The sequence below is a fragment of the Diplodia corticola genome (genome assembly GCF_001883845.1).
Source record: "Diplodia corticola strain CBS 112549 chromosome Unknown scaffold12, whole genome shotgun sequence".
Lineage (NCBI taxonomy): Eukaryota > Fungi > Ascomycota > Dothideomycetes > Botryosphaeriales > Botryosphaeriaceae > Diplodia > Diplodia corticola.
This window is the reverse complement of record NW_017971491.1, coordinates 187,646-215,081: the sequence shown is the minus strand read 5'-3', so window position 1 is coordinate 215,081 and position 27,436 is coordinate 187,646. Positions and strand designations below refer to the sequence as shown.

Genomic DNA, 27,436 nt, shown 5'->3' with positions numbered 1-27,436 from the left:
CCCCCCCCCCCCCCCCCCCCCCCACTTCCTCCGCCTCAGCCCAGCAACACGCCATACACCAACCATTCTCGCTCCACCCCCCGGCAGCAGTCCATACGCCATCATTATAAGTCAATGATGCCCTTCTTCATGCATCAATGAATTTGAATGGCACCCACCATTCCTACACAATGAAGCACACCCGCAAGACAAAAACAGAGCAAGGGGATCCGCACCCCGTGAAACTGCCACCACTATAGTCTCATGTCTCAGACCTCCTCGCATATACCGCCGTCTGTCACTAAAGCGAGACAGGCAACAGTTTCTTCTTTCATGTGGTTGTCTCGCCTTTCACTCGAGGAGTCTTTTTTTCTCCCTCTAAAGGTGCGGAGGTCCTCGCACGTAGAAGAAGAAGAGAAAACGAAAAAAAAAAAGAAAAAGTAAACGGTAAGTGTTTACCCAACAGATCAACAAAGAGGGTAAGAGGCAGGTACAAAGCCCCACCCCCACCCCTCTCAACGATTTCCATCCCAAAGCCAAGACTCACCTGCCACACACCTGCCACCCCTGCCACCCCTGCCACACACTTGCCACTTGCCACCTGCCACCTGCCACCTGCCACCCTGGCAACGCTTTCTGTGGAACGCACGTCAGTCTAACAGCACATACCCAGACACGACATACACGTGACGAGGAATGGACAAGTTGAGTGAGAGGAGAGAATCCCCATGGGCCAAAAAGAGCAAGAACAACTGAACGGCGCATTGTTCCAGCGCCGCCGCCGCCGCTCTTGCACCCAATGAGAAGCAAAATCTATTTTTTTTTGGCGATGATCCCGGTTTTTCTTTGTTCTTCTTCCCTTCGACCGCGCCAGAACCAATCAAGGCCTAAGCGCGCGTCCGTTTCGAAGACCATGGTGAATATAGCCGCAGCGAACGATGTTTCCACCTGAGCTAAACTATTTCGCTGTCCCGCCGTATGAATGCTGACGACATGGATAGGCTGGACCATCTTCTTCCCCCCCTTTCTCTTTACTCGGACAACCGGAAAAAGAACCATCCATTCCCGCCGTAATTTCCTCCGTCTATGAGTTGAGTTGTAAAATAAATAGTGACAAATCTGCGTACCGTCTGCTTCTCGTTGATGACGATACCGATTAGCGGATCGAGCCCTGGATGTTGAAAACCATGCTGGCGCTCGTCCTGCTTGATGGCGTGAACAGCGCCACAAAGACGTGATGAATCCCAATGTCGTTCCTTCCTTCGTGAGGGTATAATGTGCCCTTCAAATAACAAATCCCAATCATCAATATGCTCCTGTGAAAACTTCACCCATGCCATTCCCAACTGGAATGGCGTCTTCCAAGAATGCCCAGGTAGTCATTCCAATACACGAAACCAAAGACAACATGCTCTCCTACAGTCAGCGCTTGACCGTGGTAGGAGTTGAGGTAATTCGCTGTCGACATGAAGACTCGTGACCAACATGAACGGGGTGGCGGCTCGGGTACGAGGAGCCTGCGCTGGCCCCGTGACCAGTAAAACGCCAAGGTAGAAGTGGACCACAAGAGGTCGATACGAACAACGTTTGAAAAAAGCAAGATGCGAGTGGTGAGTGTAGAGTCCGTACTGCAAAGTGGGCAGCAATTATTAAAAATCGTAAGGTTGGCCGGTCAATATGATGTTAGAGAACGGATGGTCGCTGGGCAGGTGGCCCGGCACAATTTGGTTGTATGGTGACGTCGAAGATTACATCGAGCCCATCTTGAGCAGCGCCTCGATCGCTTCTCTCTCTTGCGGGTTTTGTTGAGCAATGCTGGTCCAGCCGGCGGGTGCGGCGCCGGTGAGGTGGGGCGCGCGTTCTTGGTAGCTTACGGAGACGCCTCGGGGGCTAGCCCTACTCTTCATGTACGCGTTCGCAAAGCTACGCGGCTGTGGCGACATCCTTGCTCGGGCTGTAACGCTCCTTGACAGCTGATTATAGTCCCTCATGACACCGCCGCCGCCCAAGCCACCACCAAGTCCGCCCATGCTGCTCTGACGTAAGACCTGAGCGCCGATACCGGCCCAGTCTTCTTCGTCTGTAGCTTCGTCTTCCTCATCGAGTTCGATATCGTCATCCATGTTCTCCGGTGCGGGCGGAGAATCGTAACCAACATCATCGCCGTCCATAGACATCTTGTCGGCCTCGTGTTCGGCCATGTTCATGTCGACGTCATAATCGGAGGCGTCATGACCACTCATCGCAGAGCTGGCAGCCCAGCTACCGGAATAGAGGTCCTCGCGGCGGGCGAACTGGCCGTGGCCCATGCGTGGGATACGGAGACCGTCCGCGGACATGGCGTAGCTGTCTGGAACGCTGGCAGGGGGCGAGAAGGCCGACTGTCTCATGCTGTTGACCGGGATACCGCTACCGGTGGGATTGCGCTCCGGGCGCGACTGGCCCATGATGTACGCATCCCAGCGGCCCCAACCAACCTTCTCGAAGACAATCTCGCCTTCGGAGATTGCACTGCTACCAACAGTGCGGCTCTCTAGCGCAGCTACAACCAACCTGCGCGCCTTGGCTTGTGGTATGCGAGAGAAACCCGGAACAGACTGCGCCAGGTTCATGAGAACATGGCGGATGGCCACGGGCCCATTGTTCAGCAAGATATCTGGGAGGTGATGCTTGGCGAGCATGGCTGGAGTAATGGTATCGGCGGCCTCGAGGCCCGAAAGGGCGGCGCTGGAGAGTGGCGCAGGGGCCGGAGGCTGTTCGGCGTCGAGCAGATCGACGTCGGAGTCGTTCTGGCCATGAGGGTGGGTATGGGGGACGGAGGAGGAGTGCAGCTTGTGCTGCGGAGGAAGGGTCGGAGAGATCGAGTTCGGCGGCGTAGGGAGCATGGCGGCTCGGTGGTTGCCCGGGGCGGGATCGTAAGGCTTGGGGATTTCGACCGAGGAGGACTGGGAAGCGAAAGCCCTCGCAAAGGGAGAGACAGGCTTGCTAGGGGCGGTGAATGCCATATTGGGAGGCAGCGCGGTGGGTTGTCGCTTCTATAAGTGCGAGGAATGAGTCAGCGCGTTGCGGCGAGCGGTAATAGGAGAGGCGGCGGGTTCTTTGTGCCCGACAAAGGGGAACCCACGTAAGCGTCAAGCTGCAGGGACGTGTCTTTCGCAGGCGCAGAGTGTGCGACGGTTTGTCGGCGCGTGGATGAAGACGGCGAAGCAGTTGCGGAGCGCTGCGTCGGCCGGATGCAGAGGCGCGTTGCGGAGTGGCTGGCTGCAAGGCTGCTTGCTGACTGGAGCTGAGCCGCAGGGGTAGAGCTAGGGGCGTCGGTCGCAGGCTGTCGCTTTGCTGGTTTCGATGTCGCGGGAGGGCGGATTCTGGCGTGTCTTTGTGTTGTGTGCTGCGGAGGTCTGGAAGGGTGCCGACGGTCGCAACCTGGGCAGTTCCTTGGTTGTTGCTCTGCTGTAGCACGGATCAGGCGGGCCTACCAGCCTGCGCCAACAGGTGCGCCAGAGGAAGGCACACTGGCATGATGGCGCGATCTGATTGGCGGCGACGGCAGTGATAACTGACCAAGATGGCGGGCGCTGATTACGGGGCCATGGATGGATTAGCTGGATTAGCTGGATTAGCTGCACCTCCTCTCCCGGCTCGAAGATGCGCGCGTCCCAGGCTTCAGCCGTAGGAGCGCTCAGGGACCGCGCCGTCGCAGGACCCTGCGCGTATGCTCCCGCCCTGCACTGCGTCCCGCCCTGCACTGCGTCCCGCTGGGCAGGCTGGACAGCACTCCGCGATGGCGGCGACGCTGCCTCAGGTGCGCGGCCGTGGCGCGGTCGCAAGCCTAACGTCACGCGCAGCGCTCCCCTGCCGGGGGCCAGCTCCGTGGCTCCCACATCCCACTCTCCCGTGCAGATGCGGAGCGCAACGGAGGATCCACCGCCGCAAGCACGTTCCCACGGCAATGCTCGGAAAGTGGATTCGCAGCGCACCAACGGCACTTTGAAAACTGCCCAACACCATGCGCCCGTTCCCCGCACACCGAGCCCGCCCGAGCGCCAAGGCGCACTGCGCGATAATGCCCACACTGCGCGGCAAAAAAGCAGCCAGCGTGTAGCCAGCGCGTAGCCAGCGCTCCACGTGCCCCTCTTCGCGCTCCTCCGGCGAAGCCGCAGTCGTCACTGCGCCTGCTGCTGGAGCACGTATTTCCGCACCGCCTGCCGACCATGAGTTAGCTTGCTGTGGCCTGATGCGGAACCAAACAGAAATCGACGATTGTGCGTGACCAGTGCGCACACGTGTCGCGCCTTGAAACCGTTGCGGTACTCACGTCCTTGAGCCGGTGGATCTGTGCCGTCGTACGCACATACACCTCGCGATACTGCTCTAGGCTCTGATGAACGACATCATGCTTTGTCGTGGACCCGGCGCAAATGGCGCGCATCTGCTGCTCCATCTGTTATGCGTGCCCCGCTTAGCGTCAGTCGTAGGATTCCCACAATCCGCCTGCCCGAAATTCCAAAATTCAAAAACCACCAAAGAGGGAGATCGACGCACCTGTTTGCGCAAGAACGGTTTGCTCAAACTCGTCTCGAAGCCTACGTCGTCGTAACCAGTGATCAATGCCACGCCCAATGTCGTCGGGATGAACTCGTGCATGCCACTGCCTCCTCCACGGGTCGCCGCAGTGCTGCCTCCTCGTCCACCACGACCCCTTCCCCTGCCCCCTCTGGCCCCTCTTCCGCCCCGGCCACCAGGCGCACCTTCTTCCAGTTCCTCACCGCCGGGGTTGCCAGGTCCACCGCCTCGGGGTCGAGTCATGACATATTCGCGCTCCTTGATTTTGGCGATGTGTTCGGCCATGGTGGCATCCGTGCCGATGCCGTTCGCGTCCATCAGTGATATCAGCTCGGGTTCCGTCAGGTACCCTGGTGGGCTCGTCTTGCCCTCACCCATGTTGGCCTCGGTGGGCTCAAACTCCTCGCCTACGGTGAAGGTTGGAAGCTGCTGGCTGCTTTCCCATTTATCGTAGGGATATACGTCGAGGTAGTTGCGCTCGAGCACTTTCAACCCGTGTGTGCGGAACGTCTCGCTTCCGTACAGGATCTCGATGTCCGTCGCCTCGCCTTTGGCATCTTCGGAACAACACGCCAGGAACCGACGGACCACGAATTCGTATACTCGTCGCTCATTTTCGTCGCGAAGGGCTGTCTTTTCCACAAAGTTGACTGGGTGGATTGGAGGGTGAGCTTGGTCATTGTTACGTCCGTTCCTCGGTTGTTGGAAACCACCTCCAGTCAGGTCTTGTGCGTACTGTCCCCAGTCTCTTGATTGGTGCTGTTTTTCGATGATCTTCTTGAGGTCCATGCCCTTATCAAACTGATCTGTTTCCGTGCGAGGATAACTTATCCAGCCGTTTTGATAAAGCTTCTCGGCAGCTTTCATAACCGCTTGACTGTCCATGCGGAGATAACGACTGCCCATCTTCTGGAGTTCAACCGTCGTCAATGGAAAAGGCCGCCACTTTGTCGTGGGTTTCCTCTGCATCTTGGTAACTTTGGCCTTACGAGCTGCTAGGCAGCGCTCGAAGATGATGGTCACAGCCATGCGGTCGAACAAGTGACCGCGGGCCCAGTTGAAGTTGACTTTGATATCCTCCTTGAGGTGCATGACTTTGATATTCCAGAAGGTCTCTGGCACGAAGTTCTTGACGCGGAAATAGCGGTCCACAACAAAACCGAGCGTTGGGAACTGGCACGAACCATAGCTGATGACGCCCTCGCGAGGGACCATAGAGCCCAACGTCTGCGTCTGCATGCGTGTGAAGGCGGCACCAATGCGGAGATCGAGCTCGATTCTAGCAGCCACAGCCTGCGCGGCTCGCTCATCGATTTCGATGGGGTTCCGAGCGGCCGTGATGACGTGAGCGCGCTCGATGTTGCTGAACCTGGCACGCTTCACTTCGATGGTCCCGTTGCCCTTCAGAGCCCACTCGCGTATCTCGGTGCCGATGTGCTCGCCCTCCCGATCGCAGTCAGTCCAGATGAACAAGGCATTGCACCTCGTTGCCAAAGTCTGAATGTTCTGAGCGATCCCCTTTTTGTCATCGGCGACGAAGGTCCGTATAGGTGCCTCGAAGAGGTCGTGAGGTCGGCAGGAGTTCCAGTAGCGATACTGATCGGTGAAGTCCTGGGAGGTCAAGTGGCCGGTGACGGCGGTGAATATGACGGAGCAATTACCCCAGCGCTGGCCGAAGTTGTACATGAACTCATGATTGCTGATGTATTGCGTGCCTCGAACTCGGCTCTGCGTGATGGAGTTAGCGAGAAAAAAAATAGTTGTAGCCTGGCACGACACTCACGCTCTGCATCTGGCGACCAGAAAGGTGCTCAGCGACAGCCTTGGCTATCGAGGGCTTTTCAGCCACGCACAGAACTCTCCGCATGCTGCCAAGCGCATGTCCATGTGGGTGCTGGAGGGAGGGATCGCGTTCGTGGTCGTGGTGAGACGCGCATCCGCGTTTGGTCGGTTTTGCAGCGTCTGGCAGGAACGACGGAGCTTTGACGCGGGGGCCGCCGCTAACGGCAGATCCCTGTGCCGATCATCAATCTCGTCTGGTGGTGACGTCGCGACGTCCCAAGCATCTATAATACACCACAGCTCCCACGCTTCCGTCGCTTTCTTCACACTCTACCCTCCAAAATGCCTCTGGTAGCCCTCAACACAGTGCTGCCGGCAGTGAAGTCCCTGAGCGACTGCGCCGACTGGTCCAAAACCGTCGAGCCCTTCATCCCCCAACTGAAGACGCTGCCCTACGACGTTGCCCAGCATGTGACGAGTCTTGAGGAGCTAAAGGCCATCTACGTGGCGACGAATCCTCTCATCTCTGGCTTCGCGTTTTCCCTGGCCATTGCTCCTCTCTTTCTCCTTGCTTCCGAGATCAACAGGAACTATTCCCAAGTGGATCGCTTTTGGAGTCTCTTGCCGACCTTCTACAATGCCCACTACTCGCTGTGGGCACACCTGGCAGGCGTGCCGGCTGAAAAGGCGGACAACGTATTGGCCTTTAGCATGCTCTGGAGTGTAAGCCTCCTAACCCCGTGACCAAGCATACAGTCACTGATCCAATACAGATCCGCTTGACCTACAACTACTGGCGAAAGGGTGGATACAATATCGGCTCAGAGGACTACCGCTGGGAAATTATCAAGTCGAAGGTCCCTGCTGCTGTATTCTTCCTCTTCAACGTCACTTTCATCTCCACTATTCAGAGCGTGAGTTTGCCACATTTGGCCCAAACATGCGGCGACTGCTGACCCACTTTCAGGTACTGCTGTTCGCCGTAACGGCGCCGACGTATATCCTACTTCTGAGCTCCCACCTCACCGGGGAGGGCATGAGCACATCAGACACCCTCTTCACTCGCGCCCTCATCGCCCTGGTCGTGATTGAGTGGTTCTCCGACCAGCAACAATGGAGTAAGTACCACAGCGCCAAAAAAAAAAAAAAAAAAAGAACCCAAGCCTAACCCCCCCACCACCACAGACTACCAAACCGCCAAGCACGCCTACCTCCGCACCGCCGTCGTCCCCAAGGACTGGCGCCGCGCCGACCTCGACCGCGGCTTCAACGTCTCGGGCCTGTGGGCCTACTCGCGCCACCCCAACTTCGCCGCCGAGCAGGCCGTCTGGGTCGTGCTCTACCAGTGGGCCGGCTTCGCCGCGCGCGCCCACGCCAACTGGTCCGCCGCCGGCGCCCTGTCGTACCTGCTGCTCTTCCAGGGCAGCACCTGGCTCACCGAGCTCCTCACCGCCGGCAAGTACCCCGAGTACGCCGAGTACCAGCGGCAGGTGGGCAAGTTCCTGCCCTGGCCGCTACGCGGCGCGTACAAGCCGCCGACGACGACCGGGACGACGACGACCGGGCCGGCTGGTGGTGGTGCTGCTGCCAAGGCGAAGGCCGGCACGAAGAAATGATTTTGTTGTTGTTGTTGTTGTTATTGTGAAAGGAGGGGAGTGTGATCTGGCTATGGCGATCGCCGTGCAGGTTAGCTGGTCTCCTTTAATATGAGCGTATGTTATTTGGCTTATACCGGCGTTTCCATCTTCGCGGGCTGCCGAAAACAGACGAGTCGTAGTAACATAGTGAACAATCAAAAAATTAATCATCTGCTTGCCCCGAAGGACGCTCCGTTTCTCCTACGTAGGCAGCTGAAGCAGACGTCTAGACAGGAACGCGGGTTTCAAACTGTACCCACGACGTCCATATAGGATTCCACCACCCACGTATAAGGATCACCGATGTAGGAGGCTCAAACGTTCTGCAACGTACTATGAACCAACATGACCCGCTGGTATTCACGCACTAGATCAACGAGTAAATCAAGCAGGCAACTTCATCCATTGTGAGGCTAGTAGCTACTAAAACGAGCGTAACAGAGACCAGTCATCTAGAAACGGACCGCTGACGTGTTCCAAGGCTCGACTGGTGCCATTCACCCGCACGGAACGCGCAAAAAAGGGGTCAGTCCTCATTTCTCAGACGCTGACTTCAGGCTGGGTCGGGACAGCCTTGTCGATGCGGTGGAAGCCGCCCTTGGCAGCAACGTCCTTCTGCAGCTGGGCCATGCGCTTCTGGTCGCCGAGGGGGTCGACGGAATCAGCGTCGAGGGCCCACTCGAGGTAGACGTTGGTGTAGTTGGGCTGGAAAGTCTCGTCGAGGACACCGAGGCGCTTGCCGTAGCGGGTGACCTTCTGCCAGTCGCGGTCGACGTTCTGCAGGTCGCGGCTGAAGTAGGCGAAGCTGCGCTCGAAGATCTTGTGGTTGACGGGCGTCAGTGCCATGACGGGCTTGACGGCGACGTACTCGGTCCAGGCCTGCTCGGGGTGCGCGAGGACGAAGTCGGTGGCGCGCTTCACGGCGCGCAGGAAGCGGCGCACGCGGTCCGGGTTGCGGGCGAGGAAGTCGTCATTGGCGATGTACAAGATGGAACAGAAGCAGCAACAGCCCAGCTCGGCCAGCTCGTCGATGCGCAGCATCTGCACGTCGTCGCGCGGGCGGCCCTGGGCGGCGAGCCACTCCTCCAGCTCCACCATCTGCACGTTCTCCAGCCCGATGCCGGCGTCGATGTGGCCGGCGGTAATGGCGGCCGTGACGTTCATGCCGCAGCGCACGGCCGTGTAGTCGTCAGGCGTCATGCCGTAGTGGCGCGTCAGCTCGTCGATCTGGATCTTGCCGAACTCGCCCACGTAGCCGATGCGCTTGCCCTTGAGGGTGGCGAAGTCGGGCGTGATGCCGCTGCTCTTGAGGTACACGACGCCGGTGAAGGGCTCGTCGAGCAGCGAGCCGATGGACGTGACGGGGAAGTTGCGCGCCTTGGCCGCGAGCGTGTGGATCATGGCCTTGAAGCCCATGTCGACTTTGCCGCTGCCGATGATCTCGGTGACATCCTAAGCGCGGGCCGTCAGCATGGTGGGCATTGGTGATGTGTGGAGTGATGGGCATACGCTGGGGTCGTTGGGCTCAAGAAGCGCGACCTTGATGCCTTCTTCCTGGAAGAAGCCCTTGGCCTGGGCGAGGTAGAGAGGGGCGTGGTAAGGCGTAGCGTGCCTGCATTCACAGTTAGCAAGTTTCTTCTGGCAGCTGCGGGTCAGACGGTTCCTACCAGTTGGTCAGGAACGTGATCTTGTCGGTCGACATTGTGGATGACAGATCAAGCAGACACTGCATTGGTCAATACACATTGTCCATGCAGGGCAGAGGGGAGGGGGAGTCAAAGAAGCATGTTCTTTCGCTGGTATTATCCAGATCAAGTTCACCGGTATTTCTCAGAACGACTGCTCCTCGGCTGCGGTGAGAGTGAGACTCGCCAGCCACAGCAGAGGATGCAGTCGAACACCCGGCATGCGTTCTCCTTTATAGTTACCTTGATCTGCAGACATGTCCATGGCGACAGGCTTCATTGCTCTTTGCTTTTCCATTCTTTCGTACCGGAGCGAATTGGTTTCGAGTTTTCGAGAGTAGTGAAGCGGATGCAGACGGTGCACTGTGAGGGAGAGGGAGATGCGAGACTGAGCAGCTTAAATACTGTGGTGAGGAGGGGTAATAGCGGGGTAGCTCTTGCTAGTTGTGCCCTAAGGCGAGGGTTAATCTGTGGGTCACAACGTACACAGCAGTCGAAGACGACGTAATTCGCGCGCCGGAGGAGCCATCAGAGTACTATGAAGGAAGCAGCATACGTAGCGAGTGGATCGTTACCAAGGCCGAAATGAGCGCACCTTTCCCCAACAGTCGAGGAGGTGGTATGCTCTACACCAATTTCCTCGGAATTCCTGTGTTTCGGCCCCGAATCGAGCCGCCAGTTATGCCAGCTCCTCCATCAATGTTTTTCCGCAGCGAGACAGAAGCAGTACATTTAAACATTTGAGCATTGACGGCATCGCAATGCAGGCGGCCACGCCTGGGGAAGAGACGAGCACGTGCGCGCAGTGCAGGGGCACACACAACGTTACAGTAAAAGACGATCCGCATTATCCGCCGCTGACACAGAAACTTCTTCAGTCCATCCTCACACACGTCAGAGGGCAGTCTTCTTGCCCGATGTCGGGCACAGCGAATCCGCTCGCTCGCCGTACGCAGTATAGCTGTAACGAAAGTGGAGCCCTTTGCACCACCACCTATCATCAGGCCCTCTGCTCCCGCCGTTATGATCCTAGCCTCAAGCACCACCCCTGCACGATCCACGGCCCGCCCGGCAACAATATTGCCAGCGGCCCGCTCCCCCAACCGCTCTCCTCTTTCGGGTCTCCCACGGCCCGATAGCTAAGACATTCGAGTCCAGATGTGGCAGATGAGCGACCTTTTGTGCGTGAATGAAATCGTCGCCGGAAACTAAAATGCGCGGCGGGTGAGACATGGGGTAAAGAGATTGATCCACCTACATGGGCAGCGGAAGCCTATGTCTGGATACATTTGTATTGTTTAACTGCTCGCATCTGCATCCAGACATCTGCTTCTGCTACTCACGAAGAAAAGCGGTTTGAAACCACATCTACGTCGGCACACCTGCTTCGACTGCCCACACAGATCGCCGTGGGCCAATTTCTTTCATCACCCGCTGTGGTGCGAGTCGTGTCGCAAATGCCATTGGACCAGACGCCGATCATGCCGTGCTCGATCCGGGGGTCCCTAGCAATTCGGGCATGTCGCGTGCGATAAGGCTGTTCAGGGATTGTTGCGGACCGTCGGGTTGGTTAGGAGGCAGTTCTGTACGGTTGGTTGCAATAATATCCCTACGCAAGCAGTTGAATCAAATATCCCGACACGGAAATGGGCTCTGATAGCCTTTCTTCGTAGACGTGTTCAAGGTTTCAACTGCTCACCTGGAGGTCTATCCGGACAGCAACTTCAATGATACGAACGTCCAGTGTCAACCTCGTATCACCAACGTCACATGCAATAGGGCCCATGTCAAGGATATTTTAACACGTTTCATCCATATTATTACTGGTGAGGCTGCTTCGAGCCCACTATACCATTTACAGAGAATTCGTGAAGGAAATCCCACCCGACTTTCCAGATTGTCTAACACATACGCAGTAACGCCGTGAGGTGCCAGTTAAAATTATTAGCCGTGGTAATTGTGGATAGATTTTTACATGCCCCAGCGGCGTTGCCAATTGATTGACGCGGCGCCGAGGATGTGAAGCGAGGGCGTGAGGACCGGCGGGCCGGCTGGGAGAGGTCCCAAAGGTAAAGAAAACATAAAACCAGCAACGCTGATTAAAAGGAGGTATAGAACAGGTAAAAGGACGACATCCATCAACAACACATGAACTCTAGCATTACGCGGCTCTAGGCCGGAGGTTGGGACCCTTCAAGGACCCCGACGAGGTTTCCTTTCATTTCCAAACCGTTTCAAAAATTCGTCTACGCAATCATCTCATTCGCACTGCCGCCAAACCATCACTCAACCCTTTAGAGGAGGGAGAAGCCAATGGCAAAGCTGACCAGGCTGATCGTGCTGGTAGCGACCCACCCCTGGCCTATCAGCGACGTAGCAGCCGAGTTGCCACTCTGCGCGAAGCTAGCGCCAGAGCTGCTGGTGGCTGAGGAGCCCGAGGTCGAGCCAGCAGCGGCTGCAGAACTCGAAGCGCTGGCGGCAGCTTCAACGGAGCTAGAGTTGACAGCGACAGTCTTGTTGATTGCCTCGATGCTCTCGAAGGAGCCGGTGGTGTCGGTCCAGTTGTAGTTCATGGCCGGGGTGTAGTTGACGATGGTGACGTTGCGCACATACATGGTGAAGGGAGCCTCATCGAAATCCGTGTATCCGCCGGCCCATTCCACCGTTCCTTTGGCGGTGTTTTTGGTTCCAGCGGACCAGACACCGAGGCTGAGGCGGGCGGGGGTCTGGGGGTAGTTCTTGCCACCCAGAGCGTCCTCGTACTTGAGGGTACGGACGACGGTGCCGTCGATAAGCCAGCTCATGGACGCATTGGTCCACTCAAAGGCGTACTTGTGGAAGGTATCAACCGGCGTCTCGACGTCGTGGAAACCACCACGGTCGTAGCTGGTGGTGTTGCCCTTGCCAAAGTAGTTGGATTGGACGGAGGTGTTGTTGCCACCGAGGATTTCCTTTGAGTTTGTCAGTCCATGCTCAAGGTATGCAAGGGAAGCAGTATTATGGCGTTATGGGGTGAGGGTTGGGGTGGTAGAAGGGGCGGCAACGACTTATGGGAACCGGCAACGACTTACCCAATCAACCTCGTCGAGATCGTCCGACTCCAGGACGATGGAGCTAACGATACCGGTACCAGGGGCAGCCTTCATCTCGACCTCGAAGTAGCCGAACATGGTGTAGAACTCGGTGTGCATGGTGGGAGCATCGGTATCCTTGTTGATGGTGAGCTCGGCACCATCATCGCCGTAGTTGATGACGGTGTAAGCAGCACCCTCCCAGCTCTCGTTCTGGCCGGTGGTGAAGTCACTGGTGAATCTGTACTGGTCCAGGCCAACATTGGGAGGGCACGTGGCTGCGATTGTGTCAGCGGGACCACGTTCATGCAGGTCACGATGGCGAATAAAGCGTACAGTTCTCGATAGGGTTGCAGTCCGAGGTCAGCTGGGCCGAAGCAAGCGGGGCGGCGGCGGCGAAGAGGGCAATGGCAGCCCGGGCGTAAGCAGATTGCGAATGCATGGTCGTTGTGCTGGTGAAGAGCGATTGGATTCAGGAGATGGCGACAGCGCTAGGGACAGCGGCGCGAGAAGCAAGCAAAAAGCAAGGGAGACTGTGAAAGAGAGAGTCTCCTGGTCAGGTTCCAGACGGTCGAGCGAATGACGCGGAACTGAACGGCCTGCAAGAGAGTGGCAGCAGGGAGTGGACGAGATGGTTGGATTGGCCTCACACACCAGGCGGACGTGGTACGCGGCATGCCAGGCTCAAGTACGTAGGCTGCTTGCTGCCCCGGCGCGGGCTGGCAGGCGCAGACCGGCGCCCCGAGATCTACGTTATCAACGAATGCGGTCATTTCTGGCTCCGGGCGACGGATACCACAGGGCCCCAATGCTTGGTACGAGGCACGCAGCCAGTCGGAGCAGAGCATTCGTGTCGTGACAATGTCGGGCACGCGCGGATCGAGGGGTAGTCCACGTCGCGCGGTGGGGGTACGCGGCCACTGCGTGGTGACAGGGCCAGGGGGCGACGCCGGCACGCTGCCACCGGCTCACGCCTTGCCGTCTTGCGCCAAGCTGATGGAGAGCCGCAAATTGCCAGAGCGCGCGAATGGGGCAGCGCGCGCGCAGGCTCGCAGACCTCCGCATGTGGAATCAGCAGACTGAGGGTCTGCTCTGCCACCTGCCTGCTCGCCACCACGACGCACGGCCGGGCGACGCGGTGTGGATACCAGGTGGTTACGGCCGCCGGTAGTCGCAACCTCGTAGCACCGGGTCTGAGGACTGCCTCAGAGCGCGACACGAGCACCGCAGCCGGCGACGCCGCGGCTTGGACGGAGGCGGTGCTCGAGGCTCTGGCGGTGCCGCGACGGAGGGGTCACCTGGGCAGTCTTAGGTGCTATCTATTAACTCGGTCGGTGCGCCGCGGCGTGGTGTGGTGCTGGTGCTGGTGCTGGTGCTGGTGCTGTGTGGCGGGCGGCGCTCCTCCAGCCAGCACGATAGACGGACGCTGCGACTCGGCGATGCGGACAGCCGACGTGTAAGGCCGAGCGAGCGAGCCTGAGCGAGCCTGAGCGAGCCTCCACCCCAGGCCAAACCAACGCGGCAACACCACAGATTATCGCAAAGGGCAGGCCGGCGAGCCTAGCCACACGCGTGCCTCTGTGCCTGGTGATCTGCCGTCGCCGTCCAGGGCAGGGTCCTGTGGCCTGCAGTCGGCCGGGAGAGGCGTTTTCGAGCCCTCGCCGTTCCGGGTATCGCGCTGGCGCGCCTCGAGGCCTCCCCTTTTTTTCTCCCGCTCCCCCAGCCCGGGCCCAGCACTCCACACCCTCCTGCAGCCTTACGAGATCCGCGCACCCGCGATCGGTGTATGGATTCGTATCGCCCTGCGCGCGCTCGCGCAGCCTCGCCGGCGGCCGCTGTCCGCCCTCACCACCACGGTCGCATCATCGCCAATCTGCAGGGCGCAGGTGCGCTGCCGGACGAACCGGACGTCACGATCGGCTCGTCGGTCGTCAGGAGAAATTGCCCGGTGGCCATCAAATGCCGCCGCCCACCGCGGTTCTTGCCGATCGCAAACCAAACGAAGGACGTAGGGGCGGCTCGGGTGGTGCCAATCTTCATCATCTCGCGCTCCGCGGTCTCCTTCTGCACTGCCCGCATGCGCACCACCGCGCCTGCGCCGTTCCGTCCGCGCTTTTCTGGAGCCCTTCCCTCTGCTTGCACGCGAGGCGACAATCAGGGGCAGCGCACCCCGGCTGCGAGAGGCCGTGTCCATCCATTGCCGTTTTCCTCTTTTCGCTCGGCAATCGCGACTCGGCCAACGGAAGCGGGAATGCTTCGTTTGTGCCATCAGTCAATCGCGCGTATTGCCTCGTTCTCAGAATAATTGCCTCCAAGACCCCTAGCGCCGGGTCCTGCCAACCATCACGAGATGTGGAAACGAAGCCACGACTCGGACGCCGGACTTTTTTTTGACTCTGGTCGTTTTCCAGAAGCGGGTCGCGGCTGAGGGCAGCAGCAGTAGTGGAGCGGAGTAGCGTGTGCTCGAGCGCGCGCACGGCGGTACCCGGCACCGGCCAAGACCGGTGCTGCTAGCGATTGCAGGGGGGCTTGGTCCGTTTGCTGCTCTGCCCTTTGCTCCCACTATCACGTCCAGATGCGGTGAACAGAGGACACGCCGCAAAGGGCAGCCGGACCGGTGACAGCCATGTCGCTCCCAGCAAAGTGACGCATTAAGATTCTCACTCTATGCGTCGAGATAAGCGCGCCAAGGCGACGCAGGTCAATATGCGTAGGGCTCGCAGGCAGCGGGTGCAGGTGGGCAGAGCAGCCGCTGCGGACAGGGTTGTAGTGCTGCCGGCAGCGGCTGTGGCACTGCGCTAGAACGACTTCAGCCCAGGCCGCGGCGATGGCGATAAGAGACCCAGGGCTGGGGCACGCCTTCTATTTTTTGCCCGGCTGCTACCGTGTGAACAAGAAGTAGGACAGTGTGTCGGCACAGACTGTCATTCCTCCAGAGCCGGTTTGATGAGGATGCACAGCCTGCGAGGCGCCGTGGATCTTCACGCTCTCACTGCCCACGCTGTGGGGTATTCCCAAGCGCCCCAGGACGCCTGAATCGCCGATGGCAGGTGTGACGGCTGCCTATCGCCATGTCGCATCCACCCTGCGCACTCATGCAGCATGCAGGAGTAGTTGGAGCAGTCATGCACCACCGAAAGCGGCTCTAGAAAAGACGCCGATTCCACCCGGATCCATGCCCCAGCTCCGCTCTACCAAGCCAACCACCATACCCGCCTGAGAGACTCGCCGTTGCTGAAACGCGCACATCGAACCCCCGCTGCTCTCCAGACGCATTCGCGACGACCCAAACACCACCGCCATGTCCAACGCGATGACGGCCGACTTTTCAAACGGCGGGAGGCTGCTGCCACCCGCACCACTGCCCGTTCCTTCCTGTCCCATGCGCGTTCGTCCGCTTGATGAGAACAACGTTACCTGCTCTCGAGCGGCGGAGATTAATGCCTCTAGACTGACCAAACGGCAGCCCTCGATGTGGCGTTGCGGATGCTCTTCCGATTCGGCACCACGCACGCGTCGTCCCGCCCCAAGCGAGCGCCTGTAGCATCACCTAGATCGATTATGCGGAGGCGTTTATACTCTTGGGGAGCCGCTGGCCGAACCAACCATCGGGCAGCGGCGCGCCCAGCGATCTGCATGACGTCTGCATGCACGGTAAGCCCCCTTTGTAACATCACCTCGTCCGACCTGAAACTCCCCGAATGTGAAGAAGAATATTCTCAAACGCTGTCTGAGGCAGCGTGAAAAAGGTTGCTTGGCTAAGTATGTCCTTGTATGCAATAAACCAAAAAAAACGACGGAAAAGACGAAAATGATTCCCAACCCGCTTGGTATCAAGAGCGATTATGCGTTATGCGCCATGTACTCCTTCTTTACCTCTATGTCGACTCCTCAGCATCAGATGCAAGTAAAAAAAAAATGATGATGCTCGTAACCTCGCTTTTCAATCAAGAAGACAAAACGGACCATTTTCCGATCTCTTTTTCTTTTTTTCCCCCTTCTTTTTTTGTTATTGCATGGAGGCGGGCGTGGTGATCCAGTGATCCTGCTGGCACGGCTCGACGCTCTGAATGAAGGAGTTGATGCGGTCGACGACCCATCCACTCGTCGTGTCCTGGCCGAGGTTGACCGGGTCCCTCTCCGACCCGGCTTGGCCAAGACGTATCACCTTGCCAGTCTGACACCGGCCGGGCGAGAACAGGTACTGCACGCAGTCGTCCCGCTGCGCACACGCCTCGCGGCACCCTTGCAGCGAGTATTCCAGCGGCGTCTCCTCGTAGTCGTCTGACAAGTTGTCCCAGTTGTCCTTCTCGCCCGAGATCTGCGGGGCTACAACATGCGCAAAGACATCGCGGTGACGGAGCGTCGGGCGGTCGGCCTGTGATACAAAAATACACGTTAGCGGCTGCTTCTCGAATTTTCGCTGGGCACGGGGTGGTTTTCATTGCAGTGCTTGCGTGTCGGGAGGGGGGTGGAGACGGGGGAAGGAGCGGTGAACTTACACCCTGGCTCATCCAGCTCTGCTCAAAGTCCCACATGGCCTTTGTCCACTCGGGCTTCATGTGGTGGTAAGAAACCACGGGGAAGCACCAGTGGTTCTTGGTGTAGTCCAGTGTGTACGGGTTCTCTCCCTGGATGATGGGGAAGGCGCCCGTCAGCGGCACGGCGACCGTCTCCATGACCCTCGACAGGACCACGTCGCCGGCGTAGTCGGCGGCAGTCAGCTTGTCAAACGTCTCGAGGTTGTTTCTACGCTGCGCCACCACCCGCTCGAGCGCGTTCTTGGACAGAATGATGCCGGAGCCGCCGGAGGCGAACTGCTTGTCCAGCATCCAGTTTTGGCCGCCGACGTAGAGCGGCTTCTCCGGCTCAAAAAACGACAGCCATTTGAGCAAGTTGGACCAGATGACATAGGTGTCGGCTTCCATGAAAAAGTAGAACTTGGCTTCTGGCTGCGCCTTCAGCGCCTTCTCCATAAGAGGCAGGAATTTCCACTTGTCCAGCTTCAGGCCCTGGTGCTGGATGACGTCGGCGAGTTCGGTGATGTCCTTGCCCTTGCTCTTGTACTCGTGCAGCTGCCTATACAGGCTAAAGTCCGGGTGGGTTTGCCTGAGATCCTCGTTCACCTCGTCGAGAAGGTCATGCACCTTCTGGCCGTGGACCTCCTCTTCATAGTCGGAAAAGATGGCGAAGTTGGGAATGCAGCGGAAGGTGGTTTCCAGGTGGGTGGGCAGCTTCTCGTGCACCTCGGTGGTGCTCGTCTTCATGACGACAAAGACATCTTCGGCTCCGGGCAGGCTGGCGCAGGGGAGCTTTCCCACGTCGGGCTTCTGCGGCTGCTCGGTGAGGCCCTCTGAATGGGCGGGCTTGCCGAAATTCTGGTCCAGCTGCACCGTCTCGGGCACGAAATCGGCGTTCATCGCATTTTGGCGAGCGAGCCCCAGGTGCGACCACGAGAGGAAAAGGAGCAGGAGCGAGGCGGCGACGGCAATGAAAAGCGGCGGCCGGGGCCGCGAGGCTGATGGGAGCATATTAAAAGCGGCCGAGAAAGGATCCAACGCGCGAGGAAAAGGGCTAAGTACGCAGACCCATGGACTCTGGGATTTGGAGGGGCTGTGGAGGCGGAAGGCGGCGTGCTGTTTGGTCAACTTCAAGGCAGCCTCTGACGCACCAGTCCGGCAGGCAGTGGGATATTAGCAGCAGCAGCGGCAACGTGCCGGATGAGCCGCGGGAGGCACCTGGGCGGCGCATTCTTATGGCAGAGGGGGCGGGAGTGCGCCGGGGCGGTGATCGGCAGCAGCTTCGTCTCCCTAGCCTCTTGCGAATGAGAAGCTCGTACGGCGGTAACTAAGTGGCACCGCGACTCGGGAGGAGGACGGGCTCGCTGGGTGTGGTGCGCGCACATCACCTCTGACCCAGCGAGCAGGGATGCCGGCGCTGATGGTAGCGGTACACCCAACACCACGCAGGGCTGCGCGCAGCTGTTTGCAGCCCGAGTCAGCGGCGCCAGAAGCCGCGTAAAATGAGGGCGAGCACTGGCACACTGGCACATGCGCTGGCAGCCAGAGGGTTTGGGCGGGCGAGCAGAGGCCGGATCTAGCGCGCACCGTCCGCCCGACGCGTGAAGCTGGCCGTGAGCCCCGCAGCCGCCGAAATGGCCTCATCCTCACTGCTCCTTCCCTGCACACCTGCTCCCGCGCGCGCGCCCGTCGCGACCTGCCAGCCAGCCAGCCCGCCAGTTTTTTTTCGACGCGTACGCGCACGCCGGGCACGCGGCCAACCATGCAGGCCAACCAGCACCCCGCCGCGCCCGCCCCGCCGCCGGCGGTCCCGCGCCAGTGAGCGAGGGCGCCTGTCAGCCCCGGCGACCCGAGCGGGCGGCGGGCGGCGGGCGGGTGATGACGTCTGCCGCAGTCACCAGGGCACCAGGGCACCAGGGCACCAGGGCGGCTGCGCGGCTGCGCAGCACACAGAAACACGTGCCAGCGGCGATCAAACACAAGCGCCACGTCGCGACGGCTGCTTCGGGCGTGCGATCACCGCGAAAAGGGTCGCAACGGGCGCCGGCTGCGCGAAAAGGAGTGGCGCTGGTCGAATTGACGTCGGCCGCTCCCTTTTGGCTTCGGAAACGCGAAACGCCAACGCGGGGTCCCAATGTCCCATGCCCGCTCGCCTTGCACCTTGCCCGCCGCCTCCCTTGCTGCCGTCAGCTGAGAGCGACGCCGCCGCTGCTCATCAGGCGTGCAGATAAGCAGCCCTTTGGTTTCAGCTTGCGAACAGATCCGCCGACCCGCCCTCCTGGCTTCTGGAAATATGCGTTTCTGATTCAGCGCAATCTCTCTTCCCGCCGCCGCTCCAAACTCCAAGCTCGCTTACCGCGCACGTCAACTCAACACCTCGCCGTCATGCACTGCCTCTTGGCGCGTTCCGCATCGTCATCCTCATTACAACCTGTGCTGCCTGCCGTAAATCAAAGCCCCATCCAGCAACCACCGCCACCACCCGCCGGCGCACCTGCCGGTCCTCATCTCCTCGATAGGGGACGCTTCCGGAATTAGGGGAAGAAAAGAACCACAATTGCCAAATTCTCAATGCTCCTGACATCCACTCTTGTTTTCCCTTAAGCACCCAATTGGCACACCACACCCGCCCTTGGCGCCGCATGCTGCCCGCTTGCAGCTGCCTCCCGCGTGGCTTGGACGCTGCCAATTGGTCTTCACGCCGGAAAATCTGACTCATTTAGGAATATTCCTTTCTCGCGTCGTCAGGCTGGCTGCTGATTGCACGCCTTCGCCGACATCAAGCACTGATGCCGTTGAACGCGAGGTAGTTCTTCGTCTGCGGCTTGTTGTTCGAGATTTTGTTCTTCGTAGACAGGTCCTGCATGCGTTGGCACAACGCCTTCGGCGCACGACGCTGCTCAAGCCCCAGGAGATACGCCCCAAGACCGGCAATGTGCGGCGCCGCCATTGAGGTACCAGAGATCGTCCTCTGCGTCACGTCAGTTGGCAGCCATCAGGCTGACCCGGATCCGAATGTCAGCTTACCGTTTTTCCGTCGTTCCACGTCGACTGAATGTCCACCCCAGGTGCCAGAATATCCACCAGCGCCCCCCAGTTGCTGAAGGATGCCAGCCGGTCGTTCTTATCCGTGGCACCTACCGTGCAGGCCGACGCTTCGTTTGCCGGGCTGAAGAAGAGCGAGGGCAATCCGTCGTTGCCGGCTGCAACCGACATGAACAGCCCGGTCTTGATCGCTGCCTTGACTGCGTCCTTTTGCGCCTTGTTGTACAGTCCGCCGAGGCTCATGTTTGCAACAGATCCTTTCGGGCATTGCCCTGCCTTTTGTCTCGCCGTGGCGTTCATGGCGGCGAACTCAATTCCCTTGAGCACGCCAGAGCTGTCGCCCGAACCGTCTGCACGAAGCACCTTCACCGCGAAGAGAGACGTCTTCTTTGCCACGCCGTACGTCTTGCTACCGACTGTGCCCGCGACGTGCGTGCCGTGTCCGTTGCCGTCCACTGTATTGTTTTCTCCAGAGAAGTCTGCGAGGAAGCTTGCACGGCCTTCGAAATCCGGGTGGCCGGTGTAGATGCCCGTGTCGATGATGTAAGAGCAGGTACCTGCTCCAGCAGACGCATCATACACATAGTTGTAGGAGCCCTTCTGACGGTGTGAGATTCTACCAAGGCCCCACGTAGCGTTGCTTTGGGTAACGGCGGCGGTGTGGACCTTGGTGTTACGCTCGATGTACATGACCTAAGACATGTGGTAAGCTAAATGACACCCATCACGCAAATTACCGCGAGCCAAGGCTTTGCAGTCTATTTAAGCTGCGTGTCTTGAGCCTTGCCTAACCCTCTGTGGCCACGGCCAACTATAGAGGAACATGAATTGGAAAAATCACTTACTGAATCCATGTTTTGTACCGCATTCAACAGCTGATCGTCCAGGCTTCCCGCCGCGCCCCTGAATGAACCCATGCTGTAGACGTGGCGTACGTCGTTATCGAACATGTGAAGCATATGTGAGAATTCTGTCTCTTTAGCCTCGGGCTTCATGACGACGATGTATTCTCCAGGAATGACTTCGGCGGTTCCCTTTGGCTCAAGCAGCGGTGCTGCTGCTGCCAAGGGCAGAAGAGGGAGGAGAGGGACGAAACGCATGATGAATGACGATATCGAAGCCTTGATAAGGTTGAGGCCGCCTCGGTACCAAACAACAAGAGTATAAGAACAAGAAAACAGCAGATAGCTGCGGATTAGATCGACTCGGGTACATCCTCCACGCCAGAGGAATGCTCTAGACTTAAGTATTCTCCATACCACCCCCCTGTCTCTCAGCTTTTGTCTTCTCCACGAACCATCCTTTGCAGGAAGGGGAAAAGATGGACTCACCATCATTCTCGGAAAGGCGTGCCAACAACCACGCAACAATCGAGACTCGAGACAGATTTCCTTCACATTGTCACCTGCAAAGTCAATTTGCGCCATTTCTGGCGCCTGTAATGCATCCCTATCCAGTTCCAATCGGCAATTGAAGCGCCACCGCCTCGTTGTTCCGACACAGATATCACTCCGGTTCAGCTGAAGAAGCTCCACAAACACCACTAGGGCGGCACTCCGCCTGACGCCAAGCATGCGGGATGGGGCGAGCACTACTCGAAGCAGAAGGGTGGGGGCTTGGATGCCAAGCACAAGAGTTCTTCCCTTTTCCCTCGAACCCTCGTCAACTGTTGCCGGAATTTCGAGCGGGAATTTGGTTCTCGGTGATCATGGTCACATTTCGGCGGAGGAAAGCACAGCTACTGGGCATGTTGCTCCTTCGGGGTCCAGAGGACAGAGCCGCTTTCTGACCATTGCGTCGATAAGCACCACCAAGGTAGGGAAAGCGACGGATGAGGTTCCTGGGGAGTCCAGCATAAATTAAGCTAGTGTAGTAAACCCACGCTATTGCTCCGGTGCCGGGGCCGCCATGGGAGCCACACCTTCCGACATGCCGATCTCCGAATGTTCATCACTTTCTTCTTTTACCCCCCGATCCAGCGTTGGTCGGTGTTCACGGCACTAGAATGGGGGTTTCCCCGCTTCCTCTCGGCGAGGGTAAGTTCCGGGCCGTGGACGACCCCTCGTCTCTCCTTCCCTCCTCAGTAACAGCATCTGGATTCCGCGCTGGCAAAGAGGAGAGGTGCGGGTTCTGATTGCGACAGTTAGATCAAAATACACATGTGGCTTTGAGACATGACAGCCACATATTGAAACCCTGTCTCTCCTCTTGGATCGGGCCCGGTCGCGCGTATCTTACAGTGGCAGAAGGCGACCCCTCGTCTATCGACGTTAGACATCGAATCTAGATTTCTCTCCGAGCCGCCACGATCCCTTGATCTCCAAGCGACAGCCATCACAATCTCGTTGACGTACGTCTCTTCACACGTCGCATAACCACGGTTCGAACGTAGTGCAGGGAGAAAAGAAGGAGAAAAAACGATCCAGAGAGGGAAAGGGGAGAAAGTGCAAGCTTTCTCCCGACCATTATCCCATCGAAAGACATGTATTACGTCGAGACTCTCATGCTCGAACCCCGCGCAGCCTTCGCCGGCGGGGCACACAGTTCGCGGTGCTTTACGTCGGCCACGGTCAACCCCCCATCTTCGGTCCCCCATCAGTAGTACGTAGTAGGTAGTAAGTAGCCGGCCATCTCCATCTTTTCCCCCTCCTTTCACCGCCTCCCTTTACTTTACGTACCCACAACTACCAGTCCCTCGGTTCGGGAAACTTTCACACGCGCACGTCCGGCTGTCACCTCCGCCCCCTCGGTGGACGTACCTATTGTCTTGGCGGTGCTGTTGGCACGGCTTGGCACTAAGGGCTTAATCAAGCACGTCGGCTTGGCCCCCCCCCCTTTTTTAGGAAGGTGCTTCTTTGATCTTTTTTTTTTCCGACTCGGCGCGGTACCATCCAGGTCGATCTCCGATGACAGACTTGTTGTTGCGACTCCCAGTTGTATCGTTACCTTGCGCCAAAAGTATGCACAGTTGACGAGTCTCAAATCATGGATGTAGGGCAGATTATACATGAACCCTAAGGCAATACGCAAGCGACTACCACTTTCTCTCTTACATCACTTTGTTCTCACCAAGTATCTCATTATTGCCACACGCGTGCACGAGAGGTATTAAGATAGCGTTGGAAAGGGGAGAGTATAATATCATTAGCCGAGCACAGCGCAACCGGCGAGATCTGAACATATATATTTCAGTTCATGTCTATCCGAGACTTTTTTTTTTGGAAAAAGAAAAAAAAACCACCATCTCCATCTGGAAACAACACTGTTCCCGGAATCAACGAGTCCATTCCACCACCAACCAACCAACTACCTCTACGCAGACGAGTCCTTCAGCACAAAGGCGCCGCGCTCGATGGTGTTGACGAAGTAGTAGCCGCTCTTGAAGTAAGCGTAGCTGCTCCAGCTGCCGACGAACTCGATGATGCCGCCCTCGGGCAGGGCGTCGTCCTCGGGGTAGATGTCGAAGAAGGCGACCTCCTTGACGCCGGCGCCGGTCGGGTCGGCGGGGATGGAGCTGACGTCGATGATGTGGAAGCCGGCGCCGTAGTTGGACTGGTAGGCCTTGCCGTCGACGATGTACTGGTTATGGTCGATGCCGTAGTGCTCGCTCTTGTAGATGCCCGTCTGCTTGGGCGCCGCGAGCGACGAGATGTTCCAGATGTACGTGACGAAGTAGCCGTCGGCCGCGGGCTCGACCTGGTCGTACTCGTCGTACTCGTCGTCGAGGATGAGGAACTCCTGCCACGACTTGTCCAGCAGCCAGCCCTGGTGCGTGTACGACGCGCCCTGGTACGACGTGCGCGAGATGACGGTCGAGTTGGACTTGTCCGTCACGTCGTAGATGGTGAGCGTGTCCTCGTTGTAGCCGTAGCAGATCTCGCGGCCCTCGTACTGCGTGTCCGGGCCGTGGTAGATGACGCACTGGGCGTCGTGGACGTAGCCATCCTGGGGGTCGCAGCCGGGGCTGGTGGGGTTGGACGGGTCGGTCAGATCGATGAAGATGAGACCGGCAGCACAGGTCGTGTTGTCTCTCGGAGCAGCACCGACGGCATAAGCCCAGTTGGTCTCCTCGTTGACGACAACGTTGTGGGTGCGGCCAATGGGGAGGCCGGTGAAGAGACCGGTGAGATCGTCCTCGTTGGAAAAGACAACGGGGCTGGCAGGATCCACATCCAGGAGCTATAAGACGATGGGTTAATACTTGGCAACAAGGAATGACATGCAGATGCGGCAAAGCTTACCTTGGTCAGATCAAAGATCTGGATGTTGTGGCCCACGGCCTCGGAGCCGATGACCATGTAGTTCTTGTAGGCGCGGATCTCGCGCCAGATGGCAGGGACCGAGTACTGAGGCAGACGGCCGAGGTAGATGAGCTTTCCCTCGGGAGAGATCTCGGCGAAGGCAGCACCGTCGCTCTGGCCAATGGTGATGAACTCACGGCCATCTTCCGAAGTCCAGCCCCACGAGGAGGAGCCTTCGCCGAGCTCGCTGCCAAGGTCGGCGTGGCTCAGGAAGTGGACGAGGTCCAGGTTGTTGCAGCGGAAGGTGTTGTTAGCATCGCCCTCGATGCCGACAGCAACGCCATCCACGCAGGGAATGTTGGAGAGCTCGGGGTACTGCGAAGACTCGAATGCACCGGCAGCCCTCTGCTTGTCCCACCAAGACTAGGATTGTCGTCAGCTCAAGCGCGGGCGGTAGAGAGCAGCGGGGAAACATACGTGCTTGTTTTCCATGATGCGCTGATGAATGACGCCCGAATCGTACAGCTCTGCAGCCTTGACGGCATCCGGAGCCAGTTCCATCGAGGAGGCGACGCCCGCCAGGGCGGCCAAGCCGGCAGTGCTGAGAAGCTGCATGATGTGGGTGCACACTTGGAGGAAAGCGGACTGCTGGAGAGCAAGTTTGAGGGAGTATTTCCAGGCAGCTTTATATATACGGCCGCGCTGGAGCTTCCCCAGAGCCCGCATGTTCGGATGCCGCCTCAGCGAACAGTCTTTGCCTGCCTCATCCGGCCTAAGGTGGTACGGCGTCTTCCTCCCACCATCCTTGCATTTCGACGGCGGGCGAGATAGGGTTTTGGCGGACGTCGATTGGACGGCGGGGTCGCATTGGGTGTCGCTACGAGCGGGAGAGCGTCAGGACACACAGGTCCGTTGCACATGGGCGGTCTTGGTGCTGAGGGGGAGCAGATGGGCCGGAGCGGAAAGAGGAAGGCGGAGAGGCTCTGGGGAGCTTGGCGCGTCTTGGCTTCGGTGGCGGCGCCATGGCAAACGCCTGCCGTTGGTGGCGACGCAGTGCGACAAGGCCTTGGTATGTCCGTATAACTGCGGAGACTCAGATAAGCTGTGTACGCCTGATGTGATTTGGCCGCCTGGTGTTGGCATGCATGCAGCCCCCGCTTCCGGCACAGCGCAATGGCGAGCTACGAGGCTTGTTGTGAGCCACCAGGCCATGGAAGTCGAAAAGTTTCAAGCGAAGGCGGTATGACCGGAGCTGTCGCTGCAGTGCGCCCGTGAGGAGGAACAGACATGGAATTCGGAACATGTCGTACACGTTTGTTTATGTTTTAGAGGTCGACGAAAAGGTAACCAAGGCCGGCTGTTGAGAGGCGCATGATGCAGTTCCCTGCAACCGATGAGATGCCACTCTTGGCGTGCGGGCTCGTTTTGATGTAAATGAAGCGGCGGCATCGCACCATTCGTGCTTACAATCGCTTCACTCTTGTCGCCTGCCACACTGAGCATCGACGAGCGGGTCGCTCCGACCGAGACAACCCTCAGGAAATATTGAGCCAGCCGTCTTTCTCCAATACGTCCCTTGCCAGTCTTCATATAGTGGCCAGGGTGGGGAGGCATCCATGGTCGAGACCCATCCGCTGCCAACGTAACGTCGCCTGCAACCCAAGGATGACAAAACCAGCAGGTGGCGTATATTGGCAAGAGAGACCACAGTTAGAAGGCCAAAGCCGAAGAAGGCCAAAGCCGAAGAAGACCAAAGCCGCTTCCCATCCATACGGGCACCAGTAAAAATGAGTGCGAAGCGGTGAGCGATATGCCTTTTGTGGTGATGATCCACAGGTCAAGACGCCCGGTGGTGCAATCCAATCCTGCAGTGAATGCAAAAAGACAATAAAGAAAAATAACAAGCAAAGAGACGCAAATGCCGGCAACAAAATAACGAAGAACAACGTGGTGCGGCTTTCGTCCTCTCGACCGAGTCGTCTTGATTATTGTCCCGGATGGATGCCTGAGGCATGATAGTCGGCTGTGGATCACTGGATCCAGATCTACCATGTGCCAACCGAGCAGCCACAGGGCTTGTGGCGCGGCATCGGAGGACGATCATGGACATCACCTCACTTGCTTGTCGACTTGGGGTGTAGAAGCTCTCCCAGGCCACAGATTCTTCCATGCAAGATCGAAACGATAGGGAGCCGGTTTTGCCCGAGCCAGAAGTGAAGACGGCGGCAGACCAAGAATGAAAAAGTCAAACACTTACGTCCGCAATCCACTTTCGAACCGGGCCTTCGTCAGCCTCAGGAGCTTCCACCAGCTCTTCCGAGCTATTGCCACCACTCCGCGTTCGCGGCCTGGCAGCAAGATGGCGGACCGACCGCGGGGGCGTCTGGGGGCCCCGTTGCGCTTTGTGCTCCATCGCCTGATCAGAAGCCGGATTCGAGAAGTCGTGGGCTCGAGCATGCAGGTGCAATTTCGCCCTTGCATGGCGAGAGGTGTCACGGCCACGCAGCAGCCCGACACCGCCGCTTCGAGTCTCGCCATCGGGGTCGCAGGCGTCCCAGGTCGCGTCGGACAGCGCGCGCGACAGGGCGGGCGCTGATGGCAGCAGGGCAGCAGGGCATGGGGGACGGCGCTGGGTGGCTGGAGAGGGCGTGGGGGACACGGGGAGTCGCAGGCGGTTGATGAAAGATGGGGCCTTGCCCGATTGTTCCCGACATCTCTCACCACGGTCGCGAGACCCGGCCACGACTACTGCCACTCCGAAACCTCCCTCCTGTCTCAAGCCAAAAATATTCCCAGCTTGAGCCTCATCGCCCTCGCTGCCAGACGCCTCAATGTCCGCTATAAAAGCCGCCGGACTGGCCCACAGTGGTGCCGCCCATCATCAGACAGCCACAGTCACATTCGACATAGCAC

The 27,436-nt window shown here is 58.5% G+C and overlaps 8 protein-coding genes across 8 annotated transcripts; 1 reads left to right on the top strand and 7 right to left on the bottom strand.

The window, feature by feature from the left end:
• Positions 1–1,727: 1,727 nt before the first annotated feature.
• On the bottom strand, positions 1,728–2,984 carry BKCO1_1200069 (sin3 binding protein; the record flags this gene model as incomplete). Its single annotated transcript, XM_020270743.1, has 1 exon — positions 1,728–2,984. One exon carries the CDS (start codon positions 2,982–2,984, stop codon positions 1,728–1,730), a length of 1,257 nt encoding a protein of 418 aa, XP_020132499.1.
• A 1,158-nt stretch (positions 2,985–4,142) lies between these two features.
• Positions 4,143–6,409, bottom strand: BKCO1_1200068 (dna topoisomerase iii; the record flags this gene model as incomplete). The annotated part of the gene is made up of 4 exons (XM_020270742.1): positions 4,143–4,181; positions 4,295–4,420; positions 4,522–6,270; positions 6,326–6,409. The coding sequence occupies 4 exons, from the start codon at positions 6,407–6,409 to the stop codon at positions 4,143–4,145; spliced, it is 1,998 nt and encodes a 665-aa protein (XP_020132498.1).
• Positions 6,410–6,666: 257 nt separating this feature from the next.
• On the top strand, positions 6,667–7,940 carry BKCO1_1200067 (uncharacterized protein; the record flags this gene model as incomplete). Its single annotated transcript, XM_020270741.1, has 4 exons — positions 6,667–7,047; positions 7,098–7,238; positions 7,292–7,442; positions 7,510–7,940. 4 exons carry the CDS (start codon positions 6,667–6,669, stop codon positions 7,938–7,940), a joined length of 1,104 nt encoding a protein of 367 aa, XP_020132491.1.
• A 561-nt stretch (positions 7,941–8,501) lies between these two features.
• On the bottom strand, positions 8,502–9,663 carry BKCO1_1200066 (thiamine biosynthesis protein; the record flags this gene model as incomplete). The annotated part of the gene is made up of 3 exons (XM_020270740.1): positions 8,502–9,413; positions 9,471–9,573; positions 9,629–9,663. 3 exons carry the CDS (start codon positions 9,661–9,663, stop codon positions 8,502–8,504), a joined length of 1,050 nt encoding a protein of 349 aa, XP_020132490.1.
• Positions 9,664–11,940: 2,277 nt separating this feature from the next.
• On the bottom strand, positions 11,941–13,159 carry BKCO1_1200065 (glycosidase crf1; the record flags this gene model as incomplete). Its single annotated transcript, XM_020270739.1, has 3 exons — positions 11,941–12,597; positions 12,718–12,995; positions 13,054–13,159. The coding sequence occupies 3 exons, from the start codon at positions 13,157–13,159 to the stop codon at positions 11,941–11,943; spliced, it is 1,041 nt and encodes a 346-aa protein (XP_020132493.1).
• A 3,567-nt stretch (positions 13,160–16,726) lies between these two features.
• On the bottom strand, positions 16,727–18,248 carry BKCO1_1200064 (glycosyltransferase family 31 protein; the record flags this gene model as incomplete). The annotated part of the gene is made up of 2 exons (XM_020270738.1): positions 16,727–17,095; positions 17,220–18,248. The coding sequence occupies 2 exons, from the start codon at positions 18,246–18,248 to the stop codon at positions 16,727–16,729; spliced, it is 1,398 nt and encodes a 465-aa protein (XP_020132492.1).
• Positions 18,249–20,016: 1,768 nt separating this feature from the next.
• Positions 20,017–21,382, bottom strand: BKCO1_1200063 (subtilisin-like protease pr1a; the record flags this gene model as incomplete). The annotated part of the gene is made up of 3 exons (XM_020270737.1): positions 20,017–20,208; positions 20,265–20,975; positions 21,128–21,382. 3 exons carry the CDS (start codon positions 21,380–21,382, stop codon positions 20,017–20,019), a joined length of 1,158 nt encoding a protein of 385 aa, XP_020132495.1.
• Positions 21,383–23,594: 2,212 nt separating this feature from the next.
• On the bottom strand, positions 23,595–25,138 carry BKCO1_1200062 (uncharacterized protein; the record flags this gene model as incomplete). The annotated part of the gene is made up of 3 exons (XM_020270736.1): positions 23,595–24,461; positions 24,524–24,946; positions 25,001–25,138. The coding sequence occupies 3 exons, from the start codon at positions 25,136–25,138 to the stop codon at positions 23,595–23,597; spliced, it is 1,428 nt and encodes a 475-aa protein (XP_020132494.1).
• Positions 25,139–27,436: the final 2,298 nt, after the last annotated feature.